General features: G+C 38.4%; 1 protein-coding gene across 4 annotated transcripts in view; it reads left to right on the plus strand.

Moving 5' to 3' along the window:
• The window catches only part of RSF1 (remodeling and spacing factor 1), a 61,049-nt gene that overhangs the window by 30,321 nt on the left and 11,661 nt on the right, over positions 1–19,067 (plus strand). For all 4 annotated transcript variants that reach the window (XM_064409746.1, XM_064409747.1, XM_064409748.1 and 1 more), the window contains exons 4-10: positions 267–472; positions 2,810–2,967; positions 6,675–8,395; positions 10,791–10,988; positions 12,168–12,272; positions 13,626–13,705; positions 18,314–18,368. In XM_064409746.1, coding sequence (XP_064265816.1) covers positions 267–472; positions 2,810–2,967; positions 6,675–8,395; positions 10,791–10,988; positions 12,168–12,272; positions 13,626–13,705; positions 18,314–18,368 — 2,523 coding nt within the window. The remainder of the gene's footprint in view (positions 1–266; positions 473–2,809; positions 2,968–6,674; positions 8,396–10,790; positions 10,989–12,167; positions 12,273–13,625; positions 13,706–18,313; positions 18,369–19,067) is intronic.

The following is a 19,067-nucleotide window of genomic DNA, read 5'->3' on the forward strand; positions in this document are numbered from 1 at the left end:
TGTAGAATGAGATAATTTTGTGCTACGTAATGAAATTTGAGAATAAGCTTTCAAAGTTAACCAGGTTGAAAAAAAAAACCAAAACTAACCCTTGTCTCTCATTTAAAAACAACATGGTCTGGAAAAAACTTGTAGCTACAGCTGACACACAGATCCAACAGAGAGAGGCCTAAAAACAAGTTCCAAATAACACTGAAATTAAATGAGCTGATTTTTTTCTTTCTGTTTATATTTTTGATATCTTACCAGTCTTTTTACTTTTTCAGTATCTCTGCGAATGTCAGTTTGATGACAATCTAAAGTTTAAGAATATCATTAACGAGGAAGACGCTGATGCCATGCGTCTGCAGCCCATTGGTCGGGACAAGGACGGCCTCATGTACTGGTATCAGCTGGATCAGGAGCATAATGTCAGGATGTACATAGAAGAACAGGATGACCAGGATGGATCCACATGGAAGTGCATTGTTAGGTATTCCTTTTTTTTTATTTTGTGCAGTTTTTAGCTGTTTGTGACTTGTGCTCAGAAATGTATTTAAATAAATCTTCATTTCTCACACAGTAGGATTCAGGACAGTGGGATTTTCTGCATTGACATCTATGTTCTAGTGAAAAATCATGTACAGAAATAACTCACAGATTTGTTGTAGCAACCATCACATAATTTTTTTCCTGCTAGTTCAAGCTGCAATGAATATATAGACAGGGTAGCCAGAGAAGACTGTCTTAAGGATGATGGCTCCATATTCCTTACTGGTCAGCTAAATGCCTTAGAAAATAAGAATATTCTTGCTTCCTTAACTTGAATTTTGTTAGGAAAGCTCCAAGTGGACAGATTTGTTCTTGGGGAAATTATATTGCAATTACTCCTGTTGGAAGGAAGCCAGAGGAGGCCAAGGAGATGCTCGGAGGGCTGGAGTGCCTCTCGTATGAAGACACACTGAGAGACTTGTGATTGTCCAGCCAGGAGAAAAAAAGGATCCAGGAAGAACTCAGAGCCCTTTCTAGTATCTAAAGGGGCTCAGGAAAAGGGGAGAGGAATTTGTTAGAGAGGCGTGTCTTGTTTAAGCAACCCCTTGTGTCAGGACACGAGGCTTGACTCCGTTTTCATCAGAAGGCTGATTTATTATGTTATCTGTTATATTAAAATACTACATTAAAACGATACTAAAAGAACAGAGAGAGAAGAAGGATCATAAGGCTACAAAGACAAGAAGAATAGGAATGCATAACAAAATCCTGTGACTGCTCACAGCCTTGGCACAGGTAGCTGTGATTGGTCACTAACTGAAAACAATCCACATGGACCAATGAAAGATACACCTGTGGCATTCCACAGCAGCAGATAGTTATTGTTTACATTTCTTTCCTGAGGCTCTCAGCTCCTCAGGACAGGAAAAATCCTAGCAGAGGATTTTTCATAAGATATCATGGCTACAGGCTACAGTAGTGACAGGACAAGAGGGAATGGCTTCAAACTGACAGAGAGCAGAAGAGTTTTATTCCAAAGAGTATTACAGAAGAGTTCTGTGAGAGTGGTGATGCAGCAGCACAGGTTGCTCAGAGAAGCTGTGGCTGTCCCATTGCAGGAAGTCTTCAACTCCAGATTTGATAAGGCTTTGAACAACTTGGTGTTGTAGATGTCTGTGCCCATGGCTGGGAAGTTGGAAGGGGTTGGTCTTTGAAGGTCTCTTCCAACACAAACTATCTGCAGGTTATTTACACTGCCATGACTTCAGTAACTGAGGGAGTCATACGGAAGTGTTTAATCCAGTATCGACAGGACATAAAATGATAAGCATCACTACGAGTTACATGTATACAGTTGTTGTGGGGAATAAAGTAAATATGTCCAGACAAACAGATTAAGAGCTGATCCATGCATCATCTATCTCTTCCATGCATTATAGGCTCCAAAATTCATTGCCGAAGGAAAAAGAAACTAGGGTTCTGGTGGGAAGGTTCTAACGCTCCACACTCACAGCTGAAAGCCACAGTAATGCATTAAGAAATTTGAAATGGTTTTAAAACTCGTGAGACTCCATATATTGTAATTGTTGCAGGCTTCTTTTCTTTCTGAAAACCTGGGAAGAACAAATTGCTGAACATTGACTTTGAAAAACAGATATGAGCACCTTATTATTCTAATTCATTAAGAAAGCAATTACTGTACAGTCATGGCTCAAATTCTTTATAAATTAAGATGGGTTTTTTTAAGGTGTGCAGTTTAAATAAGGAGTTACAGTGCACTGAGATTCATTCTCAGACAGGTGTGCACCAATGATTTTGCTGTCATAACTTGATGGAGTTTTCTAGACAACTTGGTGTTTGTTGCATGTGCTGAGGATAAGCACTTGCAAAAAATTTGCTGTTTGCTTTTGCAGATTTCACTCAAATGATATGGTTGCTTCTTTGGTGCATGAGCAGAGAGCTGTAGTTTATTCACTGCTGAAAGAAAAAAAAAGAAATAGCAAAGAATAATCAGTGATGGTTAATGAGAGGGTAATAAATAACAGAATAATAGTAGCAGCTTGGATCCAGACCCAACAGGAGTTGAGTTGAGATAGATAAATAGATAAGGTCCTTCCAAAAGCAATATTTTTATTTTGGTATGGATAAATTGAAAGGTTTCTGACTGCAAAGGTGCAGCCACTGGTGGGACAAGCATTTCAGTTTGCTTGTGTTTTCACTATATAACTCTATAAGGTTTTCAGGGTAATTAATTTAAGCAGATAATGTTTGTTTACTCTTTATGAATCCCTGTGGGGTAAGTAAGTGGCTTATCAGAGAATGTGTTTTTCTCTTCTAGAAACCGCAATGAGCTTGCCGAGACCCTTGAGCTCTTGAAAGCGCAAATTGATCCTGCTCTGTTGAAAAACAACAATTCTCAGCAGGAGAATTCATCACGTGAAAGTCCAAGCATAGAAGATGAAGACACCAAAAAGGGTGAAGAAGCAGCTACACAAGGTTTTCTGCCTTCTTTTCTCAAAGCTTAAATGTTTTTCTGTGGTAGTGTTAGAATTTTCAGCCTCACTGAAAAAGCAAATCAAGTAAATATTGAATACTTTGAAATTCTGAATATATTTGTAGGTTTTTCAATGCATATTTAATCTCAAACATTTATAGGAAGCCAGCTGTGTAAAAATGTTTTCTCAGTAACTTTTTTTTGGTATATTTTGTATAATATTGTAAATGCTCATTATTGTATGTTTTTGTGGAGCATTGAACCACTGCCAAACTTCTCCTGTTTTAGCAACATTAAAATTTGAAAAAGAAAAGAAATCTGCTTGTGCAATGCCGTGATTGAAATCAAGACTGTATTGGGTGTGGTGTTTATTCTTGCTTTTGAGTTAGAATCAGAAAAATATTGGTTATCTCCTCAAATGTTTCACAGTTTGACACAATATTTTAAGAAGACATGAGCTTAACTTAAAACAATTTAAAATGCTCAAACACTGTTGAAGTGAGGCTGTCCTTATCTGCCTCCATTATATTGTTGTTATTAAAATCACAGAATTATTTAGGTTGGAAAAGATCTCCAAGATCAAAGCCAATAACCTTTTCCCTTCCTTATTATCATGTCATTGTATGTATTTAGTAACTTGCCTGATTTGTTGGTTTGTGCATTGGTTTTGCTAAGTATCAGTCAGCCTGAAGTATTTGACTTTATAAGAATCTGGTCTTCTCTCAGGTCATGAAAAACTAGAAGTTTGTTATCCCAAGTAAATTTACCCCAGTTTTACTACCTGGTTTTATTATTTTCTTAAAATACAGGAAAATATTTTTACAATCAGAAGCAAAAGTTAAGTATTCCAGTGTCTTAGTAGGTGTTTCTGCAAATGTGTGGAAGTTACTTGGATATGTAGAATTAGCCAAGGCTTGTCTAGGTTTTGAGTATCAGAGAGGAGGAATTAATATTCTGTTCTTCTTTGCAACAAGCAGTGTAGAACAAAAGAAATATTTAGGTAAAATTTGAGTTGTTGTGGAAGTACTAAGAGATGATTGTAGAAATGACAGTAAATTGTGACAAAACCCAGCAGAATTATCTTTCAGTCTAAGGCATTTCCAGTATCTTACTCTGCATGTAAGTGCCAACACAACCTGCACAGTTAACCAACACTGCAGAATTAATTCCATGTCCTGATTTTGCTTTTGTCTCAGTCAAGCCAACTTAAATCATCTGATTGAGACCTCTTCTTGAGATACTATTTTGCTTTACATTGAATTCAGGAGCAGCCATTTGAAAACATTTTACATGTCCTTACTGTAGATAATTCCCCAAATCCTGTGGCACACTCTCCTGGCTCAATACTTGCATTAGGCATTGGTGTAAAATCACCTCTAGGCACTAGTTTCAAGATCATAGAATAGTTTGGGTTGGAAGGCATCTTTAAAGGCCATCTCTTAGTGCAACCTCCCTGTGATGAGCAGAGACATCTCCAACTGGATCAGTTTGTGCAGCCCCCATTCAGCCTGACCTTCAACACTTCCAGGGATGGAGCAGCCACAGCTTTGCTGGGCAACCTGTGCTTCACCACCCTTACAGTAAAGATTTTTTCCAAATTATCTAATCTGAATCTCCTTTCTCTTAGTTTAAAGCTCTTCCCCTTTATTCTGTCACTCCATGCCCTTGTCAAAAGTCTTGTAAGACCCTTTAAGTACTGGAAGATGCTATAACGTCTTTCCTGATCCTTCTCCCGGCTGTCTCTCAGCCTGTCTCCATAGCAGAGGTGCTCCAGCCCTATGAACATCTTCATGGCCTCATTCCTACAGGTCCATGTCCCATGTATGTAATGAATAATGAAATTATTTACATTTGCGGTGATTTGAGTGCTGTCAGTGTGTTCACAGAACATTCCTTAGAGCCTTTCAGTTGAGAAACTGAAAGTAGTATCTCCTCCTTGTAGTCCAGGGATTGCACTGAAGGCCCTACTAAGATGTAGGGAAACCATGCTGGAAGACCTGACACTTACTGGCTTTGGCCCTTTTCGGTGTGTCATTAAATTAGTGCATGCAGATACATGGTAACCTAACCCAGTGCTTACATATTTACTGGCCTGACTGACTCTAGTAGTGTTAGGAGAGCTTATGCTCTGACTGAGTCTTTTCATGTATATGCGAAAGGTTTTGTGATTAGTTCAGGGAGTTAAACTATAGAACATCTGCTGATTTTTGGTATGGAGAGGTTTTGGAATTCTGGTGATCCTTAATGAAGTTTGGGAGAAAGCTGTAGGTGATGGGAAGAAATGGCTGAGCAAAGTTTAGACAGAAATAAAGGAGAGTGGAAGAATTTGGACACAGAGAAAATACTTCATTCTCACTGATACAGACAGATATCTTTGCAGAGGCAGTTATAAGGGCTCTGAATGGGCATCGCTTCTATGAAGGGGGAAAAACCAGCCTTGAGCCTTCAAAATGTGCACCTCTAAAGCACCTTACCACTTCTGGAGCCTTAGAGATGCATCTTTACTGTACTGATAGTGAGATTTATCTGGATACATGCCTTGTATTTGAAAATAGATCTGTGAATTCCTCCTCACTGTTCTTTTCTAAAATGCTTAATTTCTTTGATGTAATTGTTAGCTGTCATGTCCTTTCCCTTGTATATTTTTAACCACATCCAAAAGCTCTCATCATGCAAAAAAAAAACTGCACTAGCTCAGCTGGAGAGGGGTAAGGTAGAAGAAAAAAAAATCCATCTTTTTGTTTGCCGTTGTGGCATGCCTGCAAAAGCATCTTCCGCGTGGCAGGAGCTGCTGTTCTGGTATATACAGTGCTATTGTATTTGCTTCTTCTAATTAGTTCTTTTTCTAGCTGACACAAAGTGGTTGGCAAAATACAAAAACCTGAAGTATCACGAGACTGTGTTAAAAATAAATAACAAGCTGAAGTGCATAGTGACAATATATAAATAGCTCTTTGGTTTATTCTAAATGCTGGAGCTGTACTTCAAGCCCTAATGATCTAAATCTTAGTTAGCAAAGTGGAATAACCTGATTCTTTGAGCTCTGCAGGTTTCCTGGGATATGCTACTATTCACTGCATGTTTTAAAAACTGCAGGTGAAGTGAGTGTAGAATATTGTTTGCATGTAGGAGATGTAGTCATTGCCTGGAGAACCTGGATGAATTTTGCCATAAGCCATAATGCTGAATGTCTTTTCCCTGAACTGGTGAAATACAATAGCTAAGTGTATCTTGAAATAAAAACATGTACAAACAGGGGACTCATTTCTCTAAGGAATTTCTCTTGAAGGCCATGGAATCTTACACTATGTTCTGTTTTCTGAAATAGCCCAGAGACTCAAGTGAGATTTCATGCCTCTGCCTAGGTTTTATGTATCCTCTGGAAGTATTGTGGTAATACTGAAGAAGGGACTGAGATGTGTATTGAAAGAAGAATAAATCTAGAGTTCTGCTGCTGGCTTCTGAAATTTAGGTTTATCTTGATATATAATTAGACTGAACAGTGGTTCTATAGCTAGAAATTGTCAGCCCACTTGTTTAATGACAGTGTTAGTTAGACAAGCCAGATTTCTACTAATTCAGTGAGACAATAGTCCTTTGTGTGAAACTTGGGCTGTTGGGTTTTTTAGGTATGCCTCTGTTTTGATGAAGTTCTCTGTAATCCTGTAGGTCCCTTGGTTGTTTCTTAGCTGTTTTTCTCTGTCAACAGAAAATCAGTTGAAAATCAAAGAAGAAAAAGAGGTGGTAGAGGAACAGTCAGTGGAATCGGAAAGCCTTCCTCCTCCTGTGGTCAAAGAAGACGAAAATGCACTTAAAGTTGAGAAGGTGGAAGAAAAAGAAATTATAAAACTGCCAGTAATAGTGAAATTAGAAAAACCTTCAGAACACAGTGAAGAAAAGCAAACTGTCAAGGAAGAAAGTGACTCCTTTAAAGAAAATGTCAAGCCTGTTAAAGTAGAGGTGAAGGAAAACAAAACAGAACCCAAAGACCTAAAGGAAGTGAAAAGCTGTATGGACAAAATAGCAGTTCATGAGCCAGAGAGGTTAGAATTTTGTGTTAATGTCAAAACTCCACAAGAAATTGTGGAAAAATCTGTGGAAGAAAGTGAGAAACTTAAAAATGACCAACAAGCAAAAATACCACTTAAAAAGCGAGAGATCAAACTGACAGATGACTATGACAGTCCAATAAAAGGGCCCCTGTGTAAATGTGTTACTCCAACAAAGGATGTCTTGAAGGAAGAAGGGAAACCAGAAGAAGAAGCTTTTAAGAGAGTCCCTACCATTACTGCTCTATGTCCTGATGGAAAGGTTCTAGTAAATGGAGAGGTTAGCTGTGAAAAAATAACCCCAAGTGTCATACAAAATAGTAAGTCAGAGCACTCTGCTAGTGCTATGGAAGACAGCACCTCATTAAAAGAGAAAAATGGAAAAAGTGGGGAAAAAGTATCAGACTCCCTAAATTCTGTTATAAAAACATGTGAGATTGAGAAAAATGCAGTAACTGTGCTGAAAGAGATCGGGGCTGTGGTCTCCGAGGTTTCTAATCAGAAAGTGCCTTCAAAGGAGGAATCTAGTCCTGTGGAAAAAGAGTCCCTTGACAGCACAACTACTGAGACGGTAGCAGAAGAGGCTTCAAACTCTGAAGACTGTGCCAAAACAACTGAAGAGAAACAAGCCACTGATCTCAAAAACGACAGCATGCCATCACCCAAAGAATGTTCAGAGAAGCTAGAGATGTCCCCAAATGCATCTGCTCCTGCAGAACTGCCTAAGCTTGCACTAGCTGATGAAGAGACTTTGAAAAGTAAAGATGACCCTGAGGAGAAAAATGACTCTCCAAAAGCTTCTGAGATACCTCCTGCATCCACTTCACCTGTTACAGTAGAGAAACCTGTTCTGGAAAAGGAGGACTCCGATAGTAAAATGGCTCTACCTGAGGAGAGCAAAGTAGAAGAAAAATCCAGCCCAGAAAAACAAGAGGAAGAGCCAGAAGTTGCCAAAACAGAGCCAGATAGATTAGGTGATGCCCATGCATCTAATCTAGAGGACTCCTCAGAGAGTAAAAAAGAATCTCCAGTACCTAAAAGCAAATTTAAATATAAGCTAGTTTCTGAAGAAGAAACCTGTGCAACAGAAAATAAAGAAATAACTTCTGAAAGACAAAAAGAAGGAATTAAATTAACCATCAGGATCTCTAGTCGGAAGAGAAAGACAGAAACACCGCCAGAAGAGGTCAGCATTGGCCGCACGTTAAGGCGGTCACCAAGAATATCCAAGCCTACTCCAAAAGTTGTGGAGACTCGGGATCAGAAGCCTGAGAAGAAACGACCTGAAGAGGAAGAGGAGAAACCTGCAGCAGCACAAAAACCAGAACGAAAAGAAGATGCAAAAAAACAAGAGAAGGAGACAAATTCTAAAGTTAACAAGGTAAATATAGTTTTATTACTTGGGAGTAAAGAAAATCCCCAGTCTTATCTATAAGGAGAATATATTCTTACATAGGAATACTGAGGATTATGTTCCTTTGGTCAGCTTTTGCAAGAAACCAGTTTTGCAATCCAGTTAGTGAGCTCAACCAATTTAAAAACACCCCTTAAGAGAGTGCTAATATCTGTTGACTTTTTATAAGCTTTGACAGTTTATAAAATCTGTCACTTAAACCAGCCTAAGTAGGACAAATCAACCTGAGTGAATTGTTCTAAAAAATAGCACAATCAGATGTGAGTCTTTCAGGCTGTGTGGCTGAATAGAGACTTGTAACCCCTCTGGATTTACTAGATGGATACTTGTTGGTGTCTGGTTGCTCAGAATGATCATAAGATAAAAAGGAACCAACAAATGGGGAAGAATAAAAATATTATGACTTCTGTTTCTAAGTAAAGCTAAAGGTATTGTTGTGGTGAAATCATGATATATTTAGCTTTTCTCACACATGTGATGCACATTTTAATGTGGGTACAGGATTTTGTTTCATATTAACTTCTGTTTGTGCAGAAGAGGTCTTTAAAAGTAAATGATGTAAATACATCACAAAGTTAAACATATGTTTGTATGGTGTGCTTCTGAGACTGTGTATTTATAAATAACTCTTTATTAATTTATCTTCTGTTTTCTCTGGATATGCAGCACAAAACAAAAGATTAATGAGTCTATATATTTTAAGTCCACTTTTTAAAATCAACTTGTAAAATCCCATTAATTTTCCACTGCAATATATTTTTGACTGATGTAGGTTTCCCAAAGCATTCACTCATTTAGAATGTGAAAGAAAGTTGGATAACCTTTATAAAATGAACAAATGCTTGATTTTTCAGTGAATGGTAACATCTGTACTGAAAAATGCTGTCACATGCACGGGGAAATGAAAGACAAATTTTTCATTTGAAGATTTTAATTAAAAAAGAAAACATGTGAAAGTAAGAGTGATTGTAAATCCTTAAAGTTATTAGAATTTTGAAGTACTGTTGCTACAGGTGTTTTAACTGTTTTAACTTGATTTCTATTTGTGAAAGAGCAAGAGATCTAAAGATCTTTCCTTTTCTAAAATAATTATGATAGAGGAAGATGTTTGAGGCTGTTAAGCTTCTGTCATTTAAACAGGATGAAGAATACTAAGGTCTTTAATAGCTTACTTTATATCTTGGGGTTCCTTTTCTTTTTAAAAATGGATCTTACAAAAAACCCAATTTGAAATTGTGATGCTGTATGATGAGTCTGTAGCCTAAATTGAGACTCTGTAATGGATTTGAAGTACCTTTGTGCTAAAGCTGAAGGAACAGTAAAATCTCTATAAACAAGTAGAAACTGGTGTTAAGAACCTGAAACAAAATTTTACCAATATGACAAATGCTGCTTTGGTACGAGTCCATCCTGCAGGAGAAATAGAATAATTTGTGCATTATTCAGCTTATTCAGGTCTGTGAATAATTTAGTCAAAATCCAAAAAATATTTTGAGTTTAAAAAGCTGGAAAAATTATTTTCTGTTTTCAGTGGGAAGGGGGTAATAAGTTGTGAGAGAACAACAGCTGTGAGAAACAAGTCAGTCAATGGGAATAAAAGTTTTTTCTGTTTGACATGTTGCTTTAAATCTAAAATATCTTAGTTGCGCAAAATAGTTTAAGTAATTCAGAATAGTCTTCTGAATTTTAATTGAAATCTGATTTTTATTCAAAATATGGTAATATATATATTCAAAATATTTTCATTCATAATACAGTATATGATAGAAAGGGGTAAGTGCCACTTTGATTAGCAAAAAAGAAGCACCAGGTGAATCATGTTTCACTTAAGGAAAATAATGAAGTATAAGCATGAAAGAAGAGCTAGATATGCACTTAAGTTATGCACTTAAAAGGTGCAGTGATCTTATTTCAGAAACAAACACATTTTCCAAAGTAGAAAAAATGCATAAACTTTTTGGGGAGGCAGGTGGGAGGAAAAAAAAAAATTCTCTTTGGGTTGGAGCAAGTTATCATGAAAAAGTCAGAAAGTTTAAGTGTGGAATTTACCATGTGCACTATGAATTTTGCATTGTCAAAATAGAAAAAGAATGGTCTGAGTGGAAAAATTTGTCTTCCTACTTCTAAATCTTATTTGAAAATTTCTTTCTGCACATAGATGCAATTTTTTTCCCTTTATCTCGTTGCATTTTAAGGATCTTGGAAAGACAACATATTCATTGAAATGCTTTGCTGTAAATTTACTGCAGCTGTTCTGACTGAAATGAATCACTTTACTCTGGAGGCAAATATTTTTTTTAAGATCTGGGAAGAAACTCTGTGGGCTTCCTTTGTGTTTTTTCTTTGAAATGGTGTCTCATAGAGAAGCAAAGTTCGGTGGACGGGTACGCGGACACGTGGCAGGTGGAAATACTCAAGTAATGAAGAGACTGAGGATTCTGAGAGTGAAAAAAACTCTGCGGAGGAAGAAGAAGAGGAGGAAGAGGAGGAAGAAGAAGCTCCACCTGCTGATGACGATGAGCCCTGCAAGAAGTGTGGCCTTCCCAATCATCCTGAGCTGGTAGGATGTGGGGGAAGCTTGTGGGTTGTTGTGTCAGATTTGGTGGATTGGCTTTGATGGTGTCTGAAGGCACATCATCCTTCAGGGTGGCCATGTGTTGGGAGTATCTTATAGTTTTTATGTGCAAAACTCAGGGCTAGCTGAGTTGCCTAGAATAAGGAGGAAAGGATGTTATTTTTCCTGTTTGCCAAAACAAATATAGAACCTTTTACAGGGTGTAACGCACCTTAGCCAATTGAGAATCAGTCTGGGTGAGGCTTTGAGGTTGTGCCTGCAGTTGTAATCAATACAGAGGAAGCAGCATTAAAAAGAATTCCAGCAGTGTGATGTCTACTTTCCAAGGCATTAGTGACCACATAGCTGCATAGTCATCTTCATTGGATCTAGCTGAGGACTGAGTACGGTGAAATTCCAGACAGAGCACAAGATTTTGCTGTTTCTTGTGGTTCTCACTTATTTGTGGTAGAGACTGTCATGAATTCCTCTGTTTATCTGGGAAATCATCATGTACATTCCTGAATCCCAAAATTAAGCCCACTCTTGGATGTTTGACAGACATCCTGGCATAGCTGAGAGAAAGTTTGCCCTTTAGGATATTAGAGATAAATATTTCAGTAGATATAAACACAGCTTATGCCAGCTTTGTTCTCAAGTTTTATGGAAAAGGATATCTCAAATTTTACCCAGCTAAGTATGAACTTCTAGTAGTTGCCTAGTTGTGGATGCCCTGCAAGCCTGCAAGACTTTGTTCCTGCTGCCCAGGTCATAAAATTATCCTGACTGAGGAAAAAGGCCAGGTTTTCTGCACAGGGAGCAGAGAGCACAGGGAAAACAGGTAATACCACGTCTTGTTCAGATGGAGTTTTCCACTTAGTCTAGGATCTGGAAAGTGTTACCAGATTCTACACTAAGAGCACATAGTCTATGTAGTCTGGTAGTACTAAGTACTGAGAAGATACAGTAAGAGGAAATGTGGTGTTAATGTGGAAAACTATGATAAATAAATTTCCCCATGAAAACCACCCTTGGCCCTGGAAGTGTGTTACAGGATAAATGGTACAGGGCTTATTTTTTTTGTTTTGGCGCAGTCCAAACACTTCTGTGTTGGCTGGGGAAATAGTTTGGAGTTTGTTACACATGAATGCCAAAAGATACTCACAAAGTGTTTTGTTTGCACAGATTTTGTTGTGTGACTCTTGTGACAGCGGCTACCACACAGCCTGCCTTCGCCCTCCGCTGATGATCATCCCTGATGGAGAGTGGTTCTGCCCGCCTTGCCAGCATGTATGGTTCCTGTGTGACTTCACTCGTCCTTGCAGCTTTCCTTGTGGTTGTGGAGATTGGCTGGAACTTTAACAAGTCCTTTCTATAATCTTTTTTGTCTGTTAACAAATGGACTGGGATGAATGGTGGGACTGGTGATCTTCCCTCTCGTCCATTAGTAAAACTGAATTTGTGATGTGGTCTTCTCTTTCTTAGTTCTGGTAGTGATGAATGACTGCGTGTTGCTGATTTTTAGATGGGAATCTCCAGTCACACTGATTATCTCCCATCTCTGATTAAATCACAAGATTAGCACAGCATTAAAGATATAATGTCTTAAATTTTCCCAAAAGAAACATTTAAGTTATTGTCCAGTAAGCAGGAACAGTAGGCAACAAGGGATGGATCAGTGGCCAGAGCAAGCAGCTGTTTCTGAAGTGTTATTCCTTCTTCAGAGACATTTGCTCAGAAGCTGGTTAGAGAAAGCTGCTGTTCCTGATGAATCTCAGGGCATAGTTTGTCTCTGATGGGAAAGCGAGGGTTGTTCTAGTCAAGTAATAGACAAGTGTGAACCCTTATTCTAAGGTTAGAAGCAGGGTTGGTGCTTGGGAGGATAAGGAGAAAGTGTGTGATGCTGCTCTTGTTAAATTAACGGGAAACCATTTGTACACATTTTCAGAATAATCTGCCTGATCCCAACCCCTTTCCTTGGTTTTAGAGAAAGAGTCTGTGCCAAAAGGGCTGTTGCCTGACAGTAAACTAGTGACATTGGGCATGATGTGAGATGACTCTATTTGGTGCTGGTTTTTAGTTGTCTTCTGAGGAGTGTTTTTTAGCAGTGATAATTTTGAATATGTAAGAATGTTTTCTTTACACTTTTAGTAATAGCTTATCCTTGTTCTGTTGCTATTAAAGTACTCTTCAGAATAAAAAATGACAGTTTGTAAAAGGGTGAAGAGCATCCTTGGAAATAGTATAATGAGGGCATTAACATGGACTAAGGCACAATTTTTCCATAAAAAGTAATTTTTGCATACAGCTCCTTGAGTATTTGGTAAGGAAATGATCCTAAGGTGTATTTCTGCTTTTTGCTGCAGTGCCCACTGAACTCATCGAGTTCCAACCTCCTTTGCCATGAGCAGGGTCACCTTCCACTAGACCAGGTTGCCCAAGGTCTCATCCAACCTTGACTTGATGGTGGAGCTCATGTTTTAGAAAGACAGGCTTTATTGTAAAGCCTTGTTCATTGAAGAGGAGCCTCCAGTAGCAAGGCTTCTTCCAGATAAAGTCTGAGTGAATGAAGAGTCTGAATGTTACTTCAATGTGAAAATTGCTGATTATGAAATAAACTAATAGTCTGTTTCCTTCCTTCAGAAATTACTCTGTGAAAAATTAGAGGAACAATTACAAGATCTGGATGTTGTCTTAAAAAAGAAGGAGCGTGCAGAACGCAGGTACTGTTGTTTGGATGCACTCACAGCAGTGCTGTGCTGGGGTGGTAATAATTGAGCAAGCATTAAAATTACTGGGGACTGGGGAGAAAAGCAGTGATGAGACTGGGAACTGGTAACACCAATTTTGACTTCCCACCAATTATTGCTGGCTCAGTGCTGGGACAGCTTGCAACAAGGGAGGAAAAGTACAATAACTGGAAAAGATAAGCAAATACATTTGTACTAAAATTTGGTTAAAGTGCCTGAACACAGATTTGACTTTCTTCTACCAATAGTTAAAGGCTTTCCAGTACTGGTTCAGCTGACTGTCACTCACATGTAGAATTCCTGCTGTAAGCAAGTTTAAGTCTTGACTTTGCTCCAAAAGTCGTCCAGATTATTGTGGGATTTGAGAGTTGTTACTTTAGATCCTGTTAAACTCTGCTTAATGTACAAGATTATGCAGCAACTGCTGTAGGGCAGTGTGTCAGTGAAGTTTCACAGAGTCACAGAATATTCTGAGTTGGAAGAAGCTCACAAGGATCATCAACTTCAACTCTTCAGGGAATTGCCCGTGCAGGGACAGCCTTGGCATTATGATCACCCTGCTCTGACCAGCTGTCCACTCTGCCTTTACCAAAGGCTAAATTCAAACGTATTTACTGCATTTAGGAACAACAGCCTCGACAGTTGGAACATTCTATTGGCAGTTTTCAGACCTGGAAATGAGGGACATGAAACACATTCTGCATAATTTATACCTTTTAGGACATATGTTGAGTACTTTGCAGAATGTAGTAATGTCTATATGCATTATTAAACAAAATTTTCCATGAATTTTATCTTGAAAGGCAAATTTCACCAGAAGATGAGGCCCTTTTAAAGAAAGTAATTGTGCAGGCTTACATTTGTGGCAGAGACTGTAATATTACATGAGATGTAGTGAGTTAGTGCTGGGAAGATGGGAGCACAGTCTGTGTCTGCTTTCAGCTTTCTTCAAATCTGTTTGTTACTGCTGTTGCAACAGCAAAAATGATAGTGACAGATCATGTACCAACTGTTCCCGATGTTACTACTTCTGCTCAGAGTGTATCTAGATCATACAGTGGTTAAATTATCCATTGCCAATTGTGCCGAATTTGTAGCTGTGGGAATGAAACTATCAGCTATTTTTATGAGTGAACTCAGCAAATACACTGCCTCTATCTGTGCAGGAGTATGGGACACACAGGAACTCTGCTGCTTTGCTTTATGGTGGGAGTGCTCTTTATTAGTGAACAGTATTTTTGGATGTACTTTGATAAATGTTCTGCTGGCAAACATGGAATGCTAGCTTTTGCCAGTCTGTCTTGCTTTCCTGAAATCACCAGTGTTGCACAAAAACACAATGTTCTGAGCAACAGGAGAGCATACAGTTGATGTCATAGCAGTTTTCAGTGTCTGAAACAGCTGTTTAATAACTGGTTTACAATTTGATCCTCATACCAAATGAACCGAATGCTTTATAATGTATGCCATAAAATTGAGTTATAATAGACTTCACAATGCAATAGTTGAATATTGAAGTCTTCCAACTTAATGCTGTATTGTTGCAAATAATAAGGCAAAAAGGCTGAAGAATCATAATTCCAGAGGAAATGAGAGTCGTTATTACAGCTCAGTGTATAAGTTAAGGCAGGTTGGTTGCTTGGGGCACAGACATACTTGAATGCAGTGTTTCTGAAAACTCAGTATATGGTGGGTGTCTGTCTTTTTGGGAAAGAGAAGAAATCCAACTCTGTCATTACATTTATGTCTACCTAATAGGTTCTTTGAATCAGTGTTGCTATCATGCTTTTTGAAGTATGATGTTGTGCTCTTTCCAGCTCTCAGGAATCTGACTGAGGCTGATTCAACTGTTCAGCTGTGTGCTTGCACATCCCCAAACTGTTATGTTGCTGATTTTTTAAATGAAACCTTCAGGTTTCCCATTGACTTACAAATACATGGATGAAATTATACCTTTTTTTCCCCCTTTTTCTGTTTATGAATTCAAGGTGCTACCACAACAACCTGGCTGAATTTCAGGTTTCTCATGTACAGACTAACTTCTATAATCATGTCCTACCACCAGCTGGAGGGAGTGGACATTAAAGCCTTCTAGGATCTCGCTTTTAATCCATGTTAGATACTCTGAGACTTCTTGATGGAAAATCCCTCTAGGAACTACTTGTGTAATTCTCTCAGGCCAGTTGCTTTCATACACACTTTCATGACTTCTCTATAGCAGCTTTTGCAGCTGTGTAATTAAGGTAAAATAGTATTTTGAATTTGTCTAGGAAGATGTTATAACCATCCAGTGCTTATCTACTGCTGGGCTCAGAGGTGTCTTGGTTCAAATGTTTAAACTCTTGGCTAAAGTCTTGATCTCCTGTCTGCCACACAAGACATAAGGCATTCATTCAATATAGTTCTGTGTTTCATTTCAAGACCTTGACCTCAGCAGGATTGTCTTGTTCCATTTGCTGAGTTCTTAAGCGGTGTATACTCAAGCCAGGGAGAAGAACAGCAGAACTGGAAGACTGGTGATCATGATTAAAAACAGATTATTTTTTCTTATCTCCTGTCTCTTGATGTTTTGCATTACAAGAAATAAGAAATTGAGTAAACCATCAAAGAAACTTGCTGAATACTAAAATGTTTGCACTTTGAGTTCCTTTTTCATTTCTGTAATTGTACTCCTTGCCTTAAAATGTTATTTTAATTAATTTTCAAGGGCATAGTGATTTTGCACAGCATCCTTCCTCCTCATCCAACCAATCTAATGGTGCCCACTTGGATGAGGATTTCTTTTCATCTGTCACGTAGGGATATTTACATTAGGATACAAAACTAATTCCTTGTATAGACAGCCAGTCATTTCAGTAGGCATAATGATACCAGGCTGTTGAAGTCCATAGTCTTTTTAGCTGTAACACAACCTGAAATCCATTTTTACTCTTTGTAAGTATTACTCTAGGAACTATGCTTGTTCATTTTATTTAAGAGTGTTATGCTAGAAAGTGCAGAATGCTACTCAGAGGACTTTCAAAATTTACTTAGATTCTTTAGAACTTAATGAAATTTTTGGAAACAAAATTTTTACACATAGATGCTTCTATTTGCAAAACATAACACAATGAAGTAAACATAGCTGAAATCAATATATGTCCTGGGCATTCTTGCAGTTGTGCGTGATGTGTCCTGTTGCAGCTCAAGCGTAGTGCGACAGGCTCCTACAAGCACTCCCTGTAACTTCAATAGTCTGATTCTGGTTGATTGAGACACTTCAGTTCAAAAATGCACACTCTTTTCAGACTCCAGTAAATGCCACCAACTTTCAGTGTGCTCTTAATTTCTTTAAATTACCCCTTGTTTTTCTGGGAAAGGGCTAGTAGGGACCTATGGTGATGGGAATTTGGTTACCCACCCTAGTCTGCACTAATAGCTGGCTGTTCTTCCTCAGAGACTGTTTTTTGAAAGCTCAGTTCAGCACCATGAAGATCAGCATGTAGTGCTGCTTGTGAAGTGTTAGGAAATTCATCTCTAGTTAGACTGACAGATACAACAAGACTTAGAGAAGACTTGTGTCCTTCAGGAGCCTGATTTGTCCCCGAGGAAGTTCATATGATGCAGAATGTCTGTGTTGAAGAAAGGTAAATCTTAACTGAATTTTGCTTTTCTAGATTTAATCCTGTAACACACTGTTGACAAGGAGGACAGCCTGCTGCTCCTTACGAGAGTCCTGTATTCGAGTACTTCTCTGTCTCCCATCTTTGGTCAGGTGTTCTCTACTCTGATCCATCCTATTTTTTCAGCCCTTCTCTACAGGGTGTGTCTGCTGCCCTCCAGTAACTCCCACTGGCTGAATCTGAACTCTTTAGCTGGATCACATGTTTCTTAGAGAATGTGTGGTGCCCAGATGGCTCTAAGTGCTCCAGCCAGGTGTGAACAGGACTGGCTGCCATGGCAGGTGTCCTTCAGGTGTCCTGTCAGCTGTTGTCCTATTTGCACATGCATCTGTCATCACAGTTCTTTGAGCAGCAGTTTAACTTTGCTGATCTTTGCTCAGGCTGTTCTTCTCTGGTAAAGAATTGCTCTGTAGGAAGTTATTTGTCCCCGGTGTTTCTAGAGTTGGTTCTTCCTGCTTGGGTCTAATATCTGGCATTTATCCATTTTGGATTGTGTTGTATCTTTAAATATTTTTTCTAGTTCAGTGCGATTCTGAATTCCCATTTTATATTTCATCGCCTTCATGATCGGTGGTAGTTACAGATCTGACAACATAATCTTCATCACAGCATTAATATTTTTCAGTTGGTTTTTACTTGCTTTTTATACAGAAATTCAGTAATTTCTGTGGTGCCTGCCCAAAGTCTTCAAGTACTGTTAGTTGTCAAAACTCTTTGGAAATCTCTTACATTACACATGCAGAAAAATGTAATCACATGAGAATTAGCATATAATCCCAATTTTAATAACTTTTCACTTGGAACATCCTCTTGGGATACTTCTGCCTAGTAAGAACTTCAAATGGTGCTAATTATAGCTTTATTTTAGATGTCTGCAGACTTTCTGTAAGCTTATTTTCATTTTCTTTCTCTCCTTAAGAAAAGAGCGATTGGTCTACGTGGGTATCAGTATTGAGAACATCATTCCACCTCAGGTAAGCTAGTGGGTCTATGTGGTATTTTTGTTTTGTTTTCCAAACTTCTCAGGGAAGAAGTCTCTTAGTGCTGTGTCAGAGGTGCTAGTAGCATCTTAGAAAGAAAAATCAATCTATATGCAAATCAGAAATAATTCTAGACCCTTCATTTTAGACTGAATATAGCAGAGAAACCAAGGGAGCTTTATGGTGTTTATTAGAGCCACCTGATGCCACCCAGAGTCTTCTCCCAGTGAGGGATTGCAGGACTACCTCTCCCTACCCATTACAGCTGGGTTTTGAGTTGAGTGCTCAATATTCAGTAGTTTGTAAAAGTGGGAATCAGTTACTTAGCTCTAATGTTTGCTGTGCAGTTACCTAGGTCTGAGCTAATTGTCACGGCTTTCCTTTGGAACTGATGGAAACAAATGTTTCTTATGATTCAGAGGGAATGTGTAGTATCTCTACGCAGCACAGCATTTGCCTTTGAGTGGATAAGGTCACGTGCTTAAAAAGTGTAAATATTTAGTGTTTCATTAACAGATGCTTTTATATGGTTTCCTTTGAGAAAAGAGGAAAAATGCTTTGATTCACATGAAGAACAGCCTCTTCTCACTTAAATACTCTTTAAAGCAAGTCTCTTGAAGTCTTAGCCAAATGCTTTCATCTGGAATGATATAATCTGTTCTTTGCAGTTCAAAATGGAACTTTTGTTCATTT

Source organism: Passer domesticus, chromosome 2 (genome assembly GCF_036417665.1).
Source record: "Passer domesticus isolate bPasDom1 chromosome 2, bPasDom1.hap1, whole genome shotgun sequence".
NCBI classification, from domain to species: domain Eukaryota; kingdom Metazoa; phylum Chordata; class Aves; order Passeriformes; family Passeridae; genus Passer; species Passer domesticus.